The following is a 12,810-nucleotide window of genomic DNA, read 5'->3' as shown; positions in this document are numbered from 1 at the left end:
TAAAGGTAACAGCTCTGAGGAAGAGTGCTAACAAGCCCGCAGCGCGGCTGTGCTCGGGCTTGCTGGCCCAGCGTATTCCACACACATCCAGGAATTCGTTTGAGGAGTGAGCGCGGTGAAGTCATGTTTTAAGAATGTTCTCTCGTTATCCTGACTCAGAGGGCGCCGTGAGCCACAGAAGGGCGGCTGCACAGTGATACCTTCTGTTCCATCTGGTTTTCAAGAACTGCCTTCCACTGTTCTGATGGCCCTAGAGTGACGTCACCCGGGCTTAATTCCTTCATGTCTGTCTTCTTGCGGGGCTAGAGCGAGAGCGGTTTTTCCTGTTGACATTTCTAAACGGTGTCACCTGGGGGTGTTAGGCTTGTTGAGGGAGGGGTGCCTGGGGAGAAGAGCATCTAGGAGAGGTGAGGGGGGGTCAGAGAAAGGACTAGCACCGAACGAGAAGGGAGAACAGATGATAAAAATGACCAGCCAAGATATTTGTTTGGGAAAATAGAAATCTAAGAGCTGTGGTTTGGCAAGTAACTCGGATGCTTGATGAGAAAGGCAGAGCGAGAAGTGAGGGAAAATGGGGATGAAGAGAGGAGGGGAGAAGAGGGGGAGAGACTGGAGAGGGCAGGAAAGGAAGAAAGAGAGGGGAATAAAAGGAGAAAGACTCAGTGTGCGACAGAAATGCACCAGTAAAGGACATTATTAGGAAATCCACGGGAGAGACCGGAAGTTAAATATCACGATATATTACCCAGAATGGGACATCTGCTTAGGTCAATGTTCTGGAACGAGGAGAAACATCTTTGATAATTCATCTTTAATCATCTCGTCTCATGTCAATGGACAAGCACGTGTTTGAATGACATTTTGAAGTTTCCTCAAAGGCTAGTCTAGGGATCATGAGGTCATAACTACCAATTCTGGTGAGGAACCCCCTCAGGGGTTTCCACATGAAATGCCTCATGCACACACACACACACACGCACACACGCACACACACACACACACAAACACGTATACTCAGGCACACTTTGAAACCACTCCATGGCTTTCCATCGTACTTAAAATCCAACCCTGACTCTTGCAACCTCACCAGCCTTCCCTCACAACGGTCTTCCAGCCATGCTGGCTTCCTTTCAGGTCCTCGAATCCCCCGAGGTCTCCCTCACTTCCAGCCAAGGCTGTTTGCTCCACCTGTGCCCCCAGAGAGCTGGCTCCTCTTCAGCCTCTAGGTCTCACCCGGAGAGGCCGTCCTCCACCACTTTGTCTAAATAGGTCCCCAGCCTTCCCATCGACACCCCCAGTATTCTCTACACCATAGCCTATTAGTGTCCTGACAGTAATTATCATTCATCAGTGTAAATGTTTTGATTTGTTTAAATGTAAATTGTCCTTGACACCTAATAGAGAAATATTTGTTGTTTATGTGAATGGATAAAATGTTCCAGATTCACTGCTTTGGGACACACAATGTTGAAAACTGACAGCAGTCACCAGCAACCCATCTTTAAGTGTCTCCTCCTCCTCCCTCCTCCTCTGTACCTAGTTCCCACCTGGGCCTTGATGCTGTCCCTTCTGCCTGTGAGAACCCCGAGCAAACCACCCCCTCGTTAAGGGGGAAGGAAGCAGCTGTCCTTAGGTGGGGCAGAGGCAATGAGAAGCCACAAAGGGTTAAAGAGAAAAATTAAGAGTTAGTCACTAATCTGAGGCTCCTCTATAATTAGAAAAACAGGAAGAATCACGAAAGAAAGAGCCTTGAAGAGAAAAGAGGGCAGACGTTAGAAATATTCTGTCCGGGATGAATGCTCCTCTGTGTGGTACGGGCATCTGAGGGATCCCCACTCCACAGGGCAAAAGCCCCATGACTGCAATGGCCAGGAAATGGGTGATTGAGAGGAGGCTGCCCGCTCAGCAAACCAGCACCGCCCCTGCTCCTCTCTCCCTCACTTGCTCTGAGCTTTCATACAAACAAAACATCGTCAAGTACTTCTTCAAGGTCCAGGAGTTGCTGCTCAGTGCTCATGTTCCCCTGCCCTTTTGATGAGAAGGGGTTTTTGTTTGCTTGTCTGACCTGAGTATCTGTCTAGAAACATTTTAAACAATCACGTGGGACTCCCGACGCTGTCATAGCTTTCTGAAGCCTGACTCTTACTCAGCGCTTGATGATCAGTCCACAAATTAAACTCTTGGCCAAACATGTATGGCTTGAGTTTATCCAAAGTCCAAACAAATCAGATACTCCTTCTGGACAGAAGTCAAATTCTTTCCTTTGGTAATAATTTCTCATAAATTCAGAGAAGCAGTATGTTTCATGTTCTCAGAGTTCTTATAATCACATTCAATCTGGTATCAGTTGCATCAATTGCCGTAATGAAGGGTTTTGAAAAAGTCTGAAGCTTCCCAAATGGATAAAGAAATCAAAGCTCGTTTGAACTTTTGAGAAATATCTCAACACTGTAGGATCCAAAAACTTTAATGAGTTTGCCTTCTCTTTGTTAAATAGCATAATAGAACAGCTACAATTCTAAATGAGGAAAATTCTAAGGGATCCTGCAAAGGAGATTTTGTTTCGCTTTGTTTTGTTTTGTTTTGTTTTTTTAATTGTAGAGAGTTTGCCAATCTCTAATAGAGTCTACTTTATCCCACAAGAGATCCCAGATCTCAAATATCTGACCTATGAAAGCCCAACGGGCATTGCTAAATTTCACACAGTTCATGGATGGCTGCAAACCTCAAATTAGATACACACTCACATTTAGAAATGAGGTCGTCAAACGTCATTCTCTGAAATCCAGGATGAAAAACAATAGAGAAAACATTAGCCACCATGATATTAGTCATATACGATTAACATTCTAAAGAAGTAACGAGCCTTTAAGAGGTGTTTTGTAAATTTATGGTTGATGTTCTTGGGATGTCCTCAGATCCCAGTACAGGGAATCAAATCTCTATAACGTAAGTAATGACCATAGCTTTCGTTTTGTTGAGCAGCTACTATGCACCAGGTACAACGCCAGAAATCTGCACTTGCTGTCTCGTTAATCTTCACGACAGGCTGAGGCGGCGGCTCTGGCTATGAGGGTGTGGAGGTACAAAGGGGGATGAAAGTTGTTCACTACCATACAGCAAGTGCCACTGCTGGGATTCTAACCCAGGTCTTCTCGACTCCAAACTATGCCATTAATGGCATAAGTGGTTAAAAAAAAAAAAAATGGTTCCGGGAAATTGAACAAAAAGGTGGTTAAGTGAAACAACTTTTAAAAGTCTCCAAAAGCTCAGAGATGTTTTCATCGGTGACCCAGATGAAAACATCTCTGGAGGGAAGGAAGGTTACTCCTTATGGCCTCCTCGGCCCACGAGAGATATTAAGAACAAACAATTCCCTTGGACCTAATTTAATATTCACCAAACCTTCTGATCTTTAATTTGATCTCCTGGGGATGCCTTTCCACCAGGAGGAAGTACCTTGTGCACATAACCAGGGCTGGTCAGCTGCCAGCTTTATTCTCTGGGATAAAATAATAACTCGGTCAGGAGGAGGACATTTAGTCTCTGCTGAGTGGAATTCCTGGGAATCATTTCCTAAAAAGATCAGCTCTAAAATGGTGTTTCTGATCCAGCAAAACCAAGGATTCGATCTTGGGTCTTCAATGACCTCCATCAAAATGTGTACATAGTCCAGAGAGCCCACCTTCAAATAGCCTACCAAGCTCTCTGGCCATCTTAATGACATCAATATAGGACCATTTGTAATGAGTGGCATTAAGAGACTGTCATATTGCATACTCACAGTCTGGCCAAATAGCTATGGGATGAATACAGAATGTCACAACAGCCCATAGCATGGTCAATAAGCCATTAGCAAGTTTTAAAAATTAATCAGATGAATCCCCTACATGAAGGGGTTCTGTAGGAGAAGCCGTGAAGCTTTAAAGGACTAACATGACCTCAGTCTCCTTCTCGGGCAAGCCACCCCTGGAGATTCTTTCGACAGACTGACCGCCATGTCTAGAGCCTTGTGCACTAACTGAAAGCAATATCACCACATTGGACTCAACCGATGAAAACAGAAACCCATTAGTCATGGTGAGTCAAGGCAAAAACGACCATGTAGCAAATGAGGGAGGCTATCTGCTTCTGAGGCCACTTGGCATGAAGCTCCACATCCATCAGGAGAGCTCCTGATCAGATAGTGACAAGGTGACCTACTACTTAGACTCTCTCTCAGGAGGAGGAACTCTGAGGTAGACAAAGAGAGCATAGATTGTTCCAGATCAAGTACCAAGTAGGTGGGCCAGGTCTCCATGAGACTCCTAGATACCCTAGTCTTAGAAGCCTGGGGAGCCTTAGAATCCATAGCTTCCCCTCTGGACAGCTTGCCCTTTGAACTGAATTCAATATATACCTCAAAAATGTTATTTCTGAAACTCAACACAGGGTCTGCTTCTGAAATTTTATCCTTGAAGTTGCCCTTTGCAGAACTCTTAAAGAACTTGTTAATGTTTATTTTTAAACACCAAATATTTCAATCATTAGAATCCACAATCTCCTTAAGTCTGTTTTTTGTCTTTATTTATTCACTATCTACCAGGGACACTGTACACAGTCATGAAGAGTAGGATTTCATCTCCTACCAGGAACTGTGTTTCCTCCTCACTTTAATACTTCGCCTCCTTAGCACTTTGTTTTTTTAATGCTAAAGCTAATCTTATTTGTAATTTACATGCCAAGCTTAAGTTTACTCATTAAACACTAAATTTGGAGTTGCTCAATAACTTTTTACAGGCTGACCTCTGGCACTCCCATCCTCTTTCAAGGGCACCATGATTCTTTTCAAAGGACTCAGATTTCAGAAACACTTGAAGTGTAGAAGAAAGCTTAAAACTGAGCTGTGAAGTGATGTCTCCAAACTTTGTTATTTAAAAGTCTTAAAATATTACGGTTTACACTCACGTGCATTAAATAAAATCTTAAAATATGCCTCAGAAAGTAAAGCTACCGATTGTTTACTATGGGGCAAATATGATAGTACATGCTTTGTTTGTCCTCTCTCATTTAATCCTCACAGCAATCTTTTGAGATAGACAGTATTATTTTAAACAGATCTTGAAGTGGGAGGAAACAAATCTAGGCCCAACATGTACCAAGGTGTTTTTCTTACTAGTAGGCAGCATCAGGGAGTTGAGAATGGGATGTTCTGCTTTTGAGCCCTGACCTGTTACTTACCATGTGTCCTTGGGCATGTCAGTTCCCTATATTTTTATTTGAGAGGGGTCCCAGCTCCAACAGAACAAGCTCTCTATCATTTCGCTATTATGGTTTCGATGAGTGTATCTTAAAGATCTTGAAAGGCAAACACCATGGGGAGAGGTCTTAGGTTAGTACTTACTAGTTAATGTTTTAATAAGGATTACTTGATAGCTGAGAACAAGAACCGAACTTAGATTGGGCTACGGGAGATGGAAAAGTATTGACTGCTGGTGGACCAACCAATGAAGGTTGGATGACAAAGTACTCAAAACAAAGACTTCACCTAAGTACGTTTCACGTGGACTCTACTCGGCTCGGGATATGCCTTAGAAGCTGGTGTGCAGGCAGGGAGCAACGTTGTGTGTATAATACACAGTCTTATCTGGCTGAAGTATGAGTTAAGTGTTGAGGGAGGAAAACCAAGGAAGCGAGCAAGTCCTGGGGAAGGGCATAGGGAAAGCCACAGTCAAGAGTCTGGACTTCATTCCAGAAGTGGAAGAGTCTTTGAAAGCTTCTTAGCAGGGGACCGATGACGTCCGACCTATGCCGCTTATAGAATAGGGGGAACAGTGGGGAGAGGGTGTGGAAGACGGGGTCCAGGGTGCGGGTAGAAAGCCCTCACAACACTCCAGTCGTGAGGGCATGGAGCCCCAAACTCAGGTGGAGGTGACAAGAACAGAAAGAGTGGTGCAGGGCTGCAGAGGACGCGGCCACCAACCGGATGTGGGACAGTGCCCAGAGGACACCTAAGCCACAGACACTTAGGGATTCTGGGCACTGATGAAAGGTCCAAGGCTTTCTCTTCTCCTTTCCCGCCATTCTCTACCCAATCAAAAACGCCCTAACTTGATATCAGCTGGCAAATCACTGACCGAGTGCCTAAATGTGCAAAATAAATGTGAGAATCATCTTTGCCTGTGAAAACCACAGACAGAAATAAACCTGGCAGAGACAGGGCGAAGCCCTGTGGGCACTATTCTAAACCTCTAAGAACTTCCTTCCTTGGGAAAGGCGGCCATTACTGATAACGAGGAGGTAACTGGGTTCTTATCTCGGTTCTGATGGGGTGCCACCCTGAATTAGTCATTTGCGTCTTCCTTTTTATGTTGGAGCACATATTTCAGAGATCCCCTGCACAGCTCAAACACCGCAGCTGCACTATCTCCCCTCTACCCATGTATTGCCTTTAATATTATTTTGCTCCAATTAAAAATATTTTCTCCTCTCGTTTTCTAAATCATTCTTTATAAAGCACAGCACTGATTCGGGGCAGGAGAGAAGACTTGGGACTTAAGGTCTGGGCTTGAACATCTAGACAAAGCCAATCACCTCCTCCTCCTTTCGGCATCTCGTCTCCGCCCGCTGCCATCACGGCTTCGCGACAGCATCCCACTCGTTCCCACGGCAACCAGCGGGGCGCCCACGTCGCGCTCAGGACCGCGGGGCCGCGCCCCCGCCCCGCCCCCACGCCCGCGCGCAGAGGGAGGAGGCCGGGTTGCCAAGGAAACGGGAGGACGCCAGGCAGCCGCCCCCACCGCCTCCGCCCCTAGAAAGGCCGGCCGCCGCTGCGGAAAGCGCCTCCGGGGAGGAGGAGGACGAGGGGCCGGTAGAGGGAGGGGGAGACGAGAGCGGAGGAGGAAGGGGAGCCCCGGACGGCCCCGCGCGGGTGATGGGCGGCTCCTCAGCCCGGGACTAGCCTGCCTGCCCCGCCCCTCGGCCCCTTAGCCCCTCGCCGGGGAGAAAGGACGGACCCGCCAGGTAACGGCCGGCTCGCCCCGCCCGCCGCTGCCGCGCCAGCGACGAGCGGCCCCAGGTCCTCGGAGGAGGTGGGGGGAGGAGACGAGGGACCGCCTCTCCTTCCGACTAATACGATTCCCGAGGGAAACCCGGCCTGAACCCGGCCGCTCGGCCACTCCCGCCCCCGACTGGCACAGCCCCCGCTTGTTCCTTCTTCGAAGGGACAGGGTTGGGGGACTCTGTGATCACCTGTGTGCACACTGGCGGCCGCCCTGCACCTACCTGCACACTGCCCTGGTCTGTAAGTCCAGGACAGGTATAGACGGCCCGTCCGGCCTCCGAGTGCGTAATTGTTGTTGTTGTTATTATTATTGGGAGCACCGAATTGCTTGTCAGTCCTGTGACATTACCAACCACTCACCAAAGTTTCCCAATTACACACTGATTCTCTCCCTTCTGGGCTTGAGGGTCAGTGTGTGACCGCCCATCTCCTTCACAGTTTCACTATAAAATAGTCACCCCCAAGGAGCTTGTCTTACAAGCAATTTACAGCCCCCGGCCCCCATTTCCTAAGCCAAATTGGCTGGAATAGTCAAGTCTTCAAGTGGTCTCCCCCCAACCCCTCTCAATCCCTGCTCTCTCTCTCCTGTCCCAATAACCCCTCAGCAGTGGAGAGTGAGGGAAATTAGGCCCAACACTCATCTTTGTTGCTTATACTCAAGACATTTTAAAAAGATTTTAAAACTCTATGTTTTTTTTAAAGCTAAAATTTAAACAAATCCTGTAATATTTGTCATCACAAATTAATTAATTATGTAAAACAATGACTAAGGTCTCCTGAATCCTTCTAGGCACCCAATTGTGGGAAAGGAGGAATTTATTTTTATTCTTATTTTTTAAGTTACAGTTGATGTTCAACATATTAGTTTCAGGTGTATGACACGGCGATTAGACATTTACATAACTTACCAAGTGCTTCCCTCAATAAGTCTAGGACCCATCTGACACTATACATAGTTATTATATTATTGACTATATTCTCTATGCTGTACTTTACATCCCCATGACTGTTTTTATAACTGGAAATTTGCACATGTTAGGGGAAATTTATAAACCAAATTGTCAGGTATTAATATAGCCATGTAGAGATTTTGTTTTAAAGGAAACTTCGGCCTAAAGAGGGGCTTAAATTTACATTTTATTGCTGAACCAATAAAATATTCACTTTAATGATATTTCTACTATGAGAACATAGTAAGAAAACAGTAAAATACTTGTTATTTAAAAGAACTCTCTACAAATAAATTGACAAATGTGGCCAGAGAACAGAAACTGTGCGTGCGTGTGTGTGTGTGTGTGTGTGTGTGTAATTTTAAAGAACTGAAAATTTTTCTGCAATCAGATTCTGTTCTTCTTAGTCAGGGAAATTGGTTTGAATTCATTGGAAATTTACACCAGAGAGGAATGCATATGTCACAAAGTTCTTAGAATATTCCTCATTGAAATTTCACAGATATGTAGAATTTTGAGGCCAAGAAGAACCATTGGCTCTTGCTAAGCTGACTCCCTTCTCCCTTCCCCACATCCCTCCTCCTCCGTTCCTCTTTTCTTTTCTTTTCCCTCTCCCAATTTAAAATGGCTTTTTATGTTGATTCCTAAACGCATAAATTTGGCACAATATATTATCACCAGGGACTTAAAACAGAAGCGCACATGACCATGAGTAGATTTTAAATTGAAAAGCGGTTCAAAGGTGAGAAACAGAAGCAAATACAGGGTGTTATTTTAGAAACATGCTCCTTGCCCACGTTTTATTATCATTCTGGGCTTGCCACCCCCCACCCCACGCCCCCCGCCACCTGTCTGTATTTACTGAGGAAAAATTTTTGGCTTCAAATGGCCATCTGGTTGAGTAGGCCCACAAAGCTGAGCTCCATGAATTAAGCATTATGTCATGTGGATTTATTTCCATACAGTTATTTCTGTTTTTTGGTCATCTTGGTCAGTTTTTCAAACCTACAGTACAGTGTGAAGTTAAGTGACACTTCAGAAACATGAAGTATCTTTGTCCAAACTGTGGTGACTGACCATCTCCTTGATCTATCTATAACAGTCCGTTTCTTTGGTGCCTGTAATAATTGTCTAATCTCACTAAGTATTGATATATTTTAAATAGGAAATTACATGTGGCACCATGGTGCTTCTTAAATACTCATTTTATAGTAAAGTACAGCAATAGAGAGTTTATGGGAGGGGAAAAGAGACTTTTGTAGGCAATTTTTAAGTCCTTTATTTGGTAGGTGATTGTGAAGTCAGAGGTAACCTAGCAAGTAATTCAGATGATGTTATTTCCTACCTATTTAGACAAAGTTATTTCATGGCTCTTAGAATCCTCCTTAAAATAACACTGCCGGGATGGACTAGCTGGCTTTTCTCTGTTAACATCATAACCAAAATGTATCATCAGGTGGGACGTGCCCCTTTTGCTACCATTAATATATTTTCATTACAAATCCTTATGTTCTCTGCCCCATTAATATCCAGACAGTCTCCTCTTTCCAACAGTAGCAGCAGGGGTTCATCCTTCTGCCTGTTTTAACGTCATCGATTTCTGAAAAGGGAGGGAGACTACTTCATTCTAGGCAGGTCCAAATTGATATGGAAAGTTAAAAGTGACCTTTTAAAATGGAAGTGACTGTAAAACCGCTCGGAGATTTAGGTTTTGTGTATAGATTATGGAGCTACCTATTGAACTGTAGGTTCAGATTCAGACTCTCAAAGACCAGCTTTCTATACTTAAGATAAAATAAGCCCCAAGAGACCAGCACTGATTCTCCCTGTTGCTCAGGGCTGGACAATACATGTCGAAAGATTTCACAGCTACAAGACCCAACATTGGGTCGTCATGAGTTAGGAACAAGCTGATTCTGCTAATGTCTCCACAACTGAATAAACCAGAGAAGGGAATAAAAGTGGCAGAATGTAGACACCTGGGGGCAGGAATGTCATCTGTCTTATCCTGCTGTTTCCCCAGAGCCTAGAAAGCACCTGTTACCTGATAATCATTAAAAAATAGGTGTAGAAATAAATGAAAGAGCTTCACTGGACAATAAGCAGGAATAGTGTGGAAACTTGATAACCTTAAGGCTGAGGTCTAGCAGACTCATTTCTTTTTCACTGAGTTATGATTGACATGTATTAGTTTCAGGTGTACAATGTAATGATTCAGTATTTGAACATATTGCAGAATGATCAACGCAATAAGTCTAGTTAACATCTGTCTAGCAGACTCATTATTAACAGGACCGTTTAATACTTTGTGAACATAAACATTTCGGTCATAAATTTAAGCCACACCAGTCAGAGCCAAACTTCTCGAAAGCACCGTCTCTACTTCGTCACTTCTCATTCGCGCAACCCACTGCAATTCGTCTTCAGCCCTGTCACCCCACTAAATGCTCTCACCGAGGTCATTAATAACCTCCTTCTCGAAACAGCTTTTCTCAGCATCTGTGAAACTGCACCCACCTGGTTCTCCTCCTGCTTCCCTGGCTCCTTTGCAGGGTTTCTCTTCAGCTACCTGTTCTGAAATGTTAGTGTTCCTCAGAATTTTGTCCCGAGTCATCCTTCCCTTTTCAATACCCATTCTGCCTTCACTATCAGTTGTCCTCAAAATGCCAGCCATGCTCAAATTTGTACCTCTCTAAAAGCTCCCAAGAGCCCCACCTCTGCTTACTTAGCATCTTTCTTTGCTGTACCCCAGACACTTCAAACTCCCCATTGCTTTCTCACCAGATCTACTCCTCCTTCCTTCTCCCTTTCTGAGGGGACTGTTGGCACCAACTAGCCAGCTGCTCGAGCCAGTAACCTGGGCAGCTTCCTCCACATGTCCCTCTCTCGGCCCATCTACGCCATCACCAGGATCTGATGACTTCCTCTCCTGAGTAGCCCTGAATCCATCATGGTTTCGAGTGTGGGCACTGGCGTGAGACTTTCTGGGTTCAAATCTCAACTCTTGCATTTAGTAGCTCTGTAACCTAAGACAATCTACTGAATCCCTTTGTGACCCAGCTTCCTCCTCTGCGAAACAGAGAAATAGGTCCTGCTTCACAGCATGGTGGTGATTTGAATGAGTTAATATGTATAAATATTAACTAGGCTTAGAACAGTGCCTAGCACTTCCGGAGGTGCAACAAATAGTAGCTATGCTCTCCTCTTCCTCCTTCCCCATCTCCCCTCCTCCCCCACCTTTTTCTCCTCCTCACTCACCTCCACTTTTGCTGTCCATCTGGTCACGCTCTTCTCCCATCTGGATTACTATCATATATCCCCAATAGTCTTTCCTCTTCCATTTTTACTCCACCTCCTCCACCCATCTATTCTCCATGTAATAGCTGGAGGGACCTTTAAATATGCAAATCCAATCATTAACTCCCCAGATGGGAACCTTCCAAAGACTTTCTTTCTATGTCTCTTCAAATCTTGTCCTTCAAGGCCCTGCCCACGTGAGCTGGCCTGGCCCCCTCCAGCCCACAGGTGCTGTTCTCCCCTCTCTCTCTGCTCCAACTGCACTGGCTCTCCTGTTCCCCATCCGCACCAGCCCCTCCCTTCCCGGAAACTTCTGGGCCTGCCGTCCTTTCCATCCGAGATGCTCCGTCCCACTTCTTGCCCAGCTCACTCCCTAGCAAACTCCGTGTCATTTCCTAAGGAAAACCTGGCCTCCCAGACCGGGTTATGCCCTCCCCCCCGTAATAACACTCCCTCGAAGAAGCCTATAAGTCTCCATAGCACTTACCACAGTTACGGGGTCACTCATTCGATATCAGTTTTCCCACCCTGGACTGCAAACACCACAAAGTCAGGGGCCATGCCCACCTTGCTGACTGCTCTACCCCAGTGCCCAACGCAGCACCTGGGTTGGAACAGGGGCGCCATCATTGCTGAATACATGAATTTAAATTCCCAGGGGCTCATAACTTTGGTCATTACTAAATTTAGCTAGGTTCTTTTCTTTTTTGTCATGTTGTAGAACTGCTTCTGAATCAGGTGTCTGTCAACCCAACTCCCTGTGAATAACAAGGACAGGATCACTGAACCCAGCTGATGGCTGCATTATTTACGCCCAGAACAGGAGGGCTGTGAGGGCATTGACACCCATACAAAGAGTCCCTTCAATCTGAAAGAAGCATCTGTGCCTTTCAAACAATGGAGATTAGATTAAAAAGAGAACAAAAGCAATTAATTCTACTAAGATAACTCGAAATATGGCAAAGTAATAAAGGATCCTATCACAGCACATTTATTTATCTTTTATGTGCAGGTCGGGGATTAAGAATCATGTTGCCTGAAGCAAGGGACAGGCAGAAGTTCGTCAGTGATGTTCAATATCTGCGGGACATGCAGCACAAGGTAGAATCTGAATATCAGGTAATTGCAGAAAACAAGAGTGATCTTCCTCCTTCGCTTCCAGTATGAGAGAATTCAGGATACAGTATCGATATGTGACGAACACTTTTCTATAATCCTAACCCACCACTTAAGCTGTGTGACCGTGGAAAGCCACTTTACCTCTCCGAGTCTCGGTTTCCACGTCTATAAAATGCGGATAATAACAGTACCCACCTCGTAATCGTACCGTGAAAATGAAATAACGTTCTAAAAGTATTTAGCGCAGAGCTTGTCACACAAGCCTTGTCAATACATGATATCAGTGCGTATATTTGATCAACCAGCTATCAAGGAAAAAGACATTAAGAAAGACATTAAAGAGTTAATTGGGTCACCCTGTCATTTATAAAATAACTTGGCCTTCCATTGTCATCCCCCCAG

General features: G+C 45.1%; 1 protein-coding gene and 1 long non-coding RNA gene across 2 annotated transcripts in view; one reads left to right on the top strand and one right to left on the bottom strand.

Moving 5' to 3' along the window:
* Nucleotides 1-12,810, bottom strand: part of LOC107501772 — a 74,443-nt gene that overhangs the window by 27,637 nt on the left and 33,996 nt on the right. The gene's annotated exons all lie outside the window — the stretch shown is intronic.
* Nucleotides 6,851-12,810, top strand: part of MARCHF10 (membrane associated ring-CH-type finger 10) — a 72,992-nt gene continuing 67,032 nt past the window's right edge. The window contains exons 1-2 of the mRNA XM_016128236.2: nt 6,851-7,002; nt 12,302-12,408. Coding sequence (XP_015983722.2) covers nt 12,319-12,408 — 90 coding nt within the window. The 5' untranslated portion in view covers nt 6,851-7,002; nt 12,302-12,318. The remainder of the gene's footprint in view (nt 7,003-12,301; nt 12,409-12,810) is intronic.

The sequence above is a fragment of the Rousettus aegyptiacus genome, unplaced genomic scaffold, assembly GCF_014176215.1.
Source record: "Rousettus aegyptiacus isolate mRouAeg1 unplaced genomic scaffold, mRouAeg1.p scaffold_m13_p_6, whole genome shotgun sequence".
NCBI lineage: Eukaryota > Metazoa > Chordata > Mammalia > Chiroptera > Pteropodidae > Rousettus > Rousettus aegyptiacus.
The sequence above is the reverse complement of the archived record's forward strand: the minus strand, read 5'-3'. Positions and strand labels throughout refer to the sequence as shown.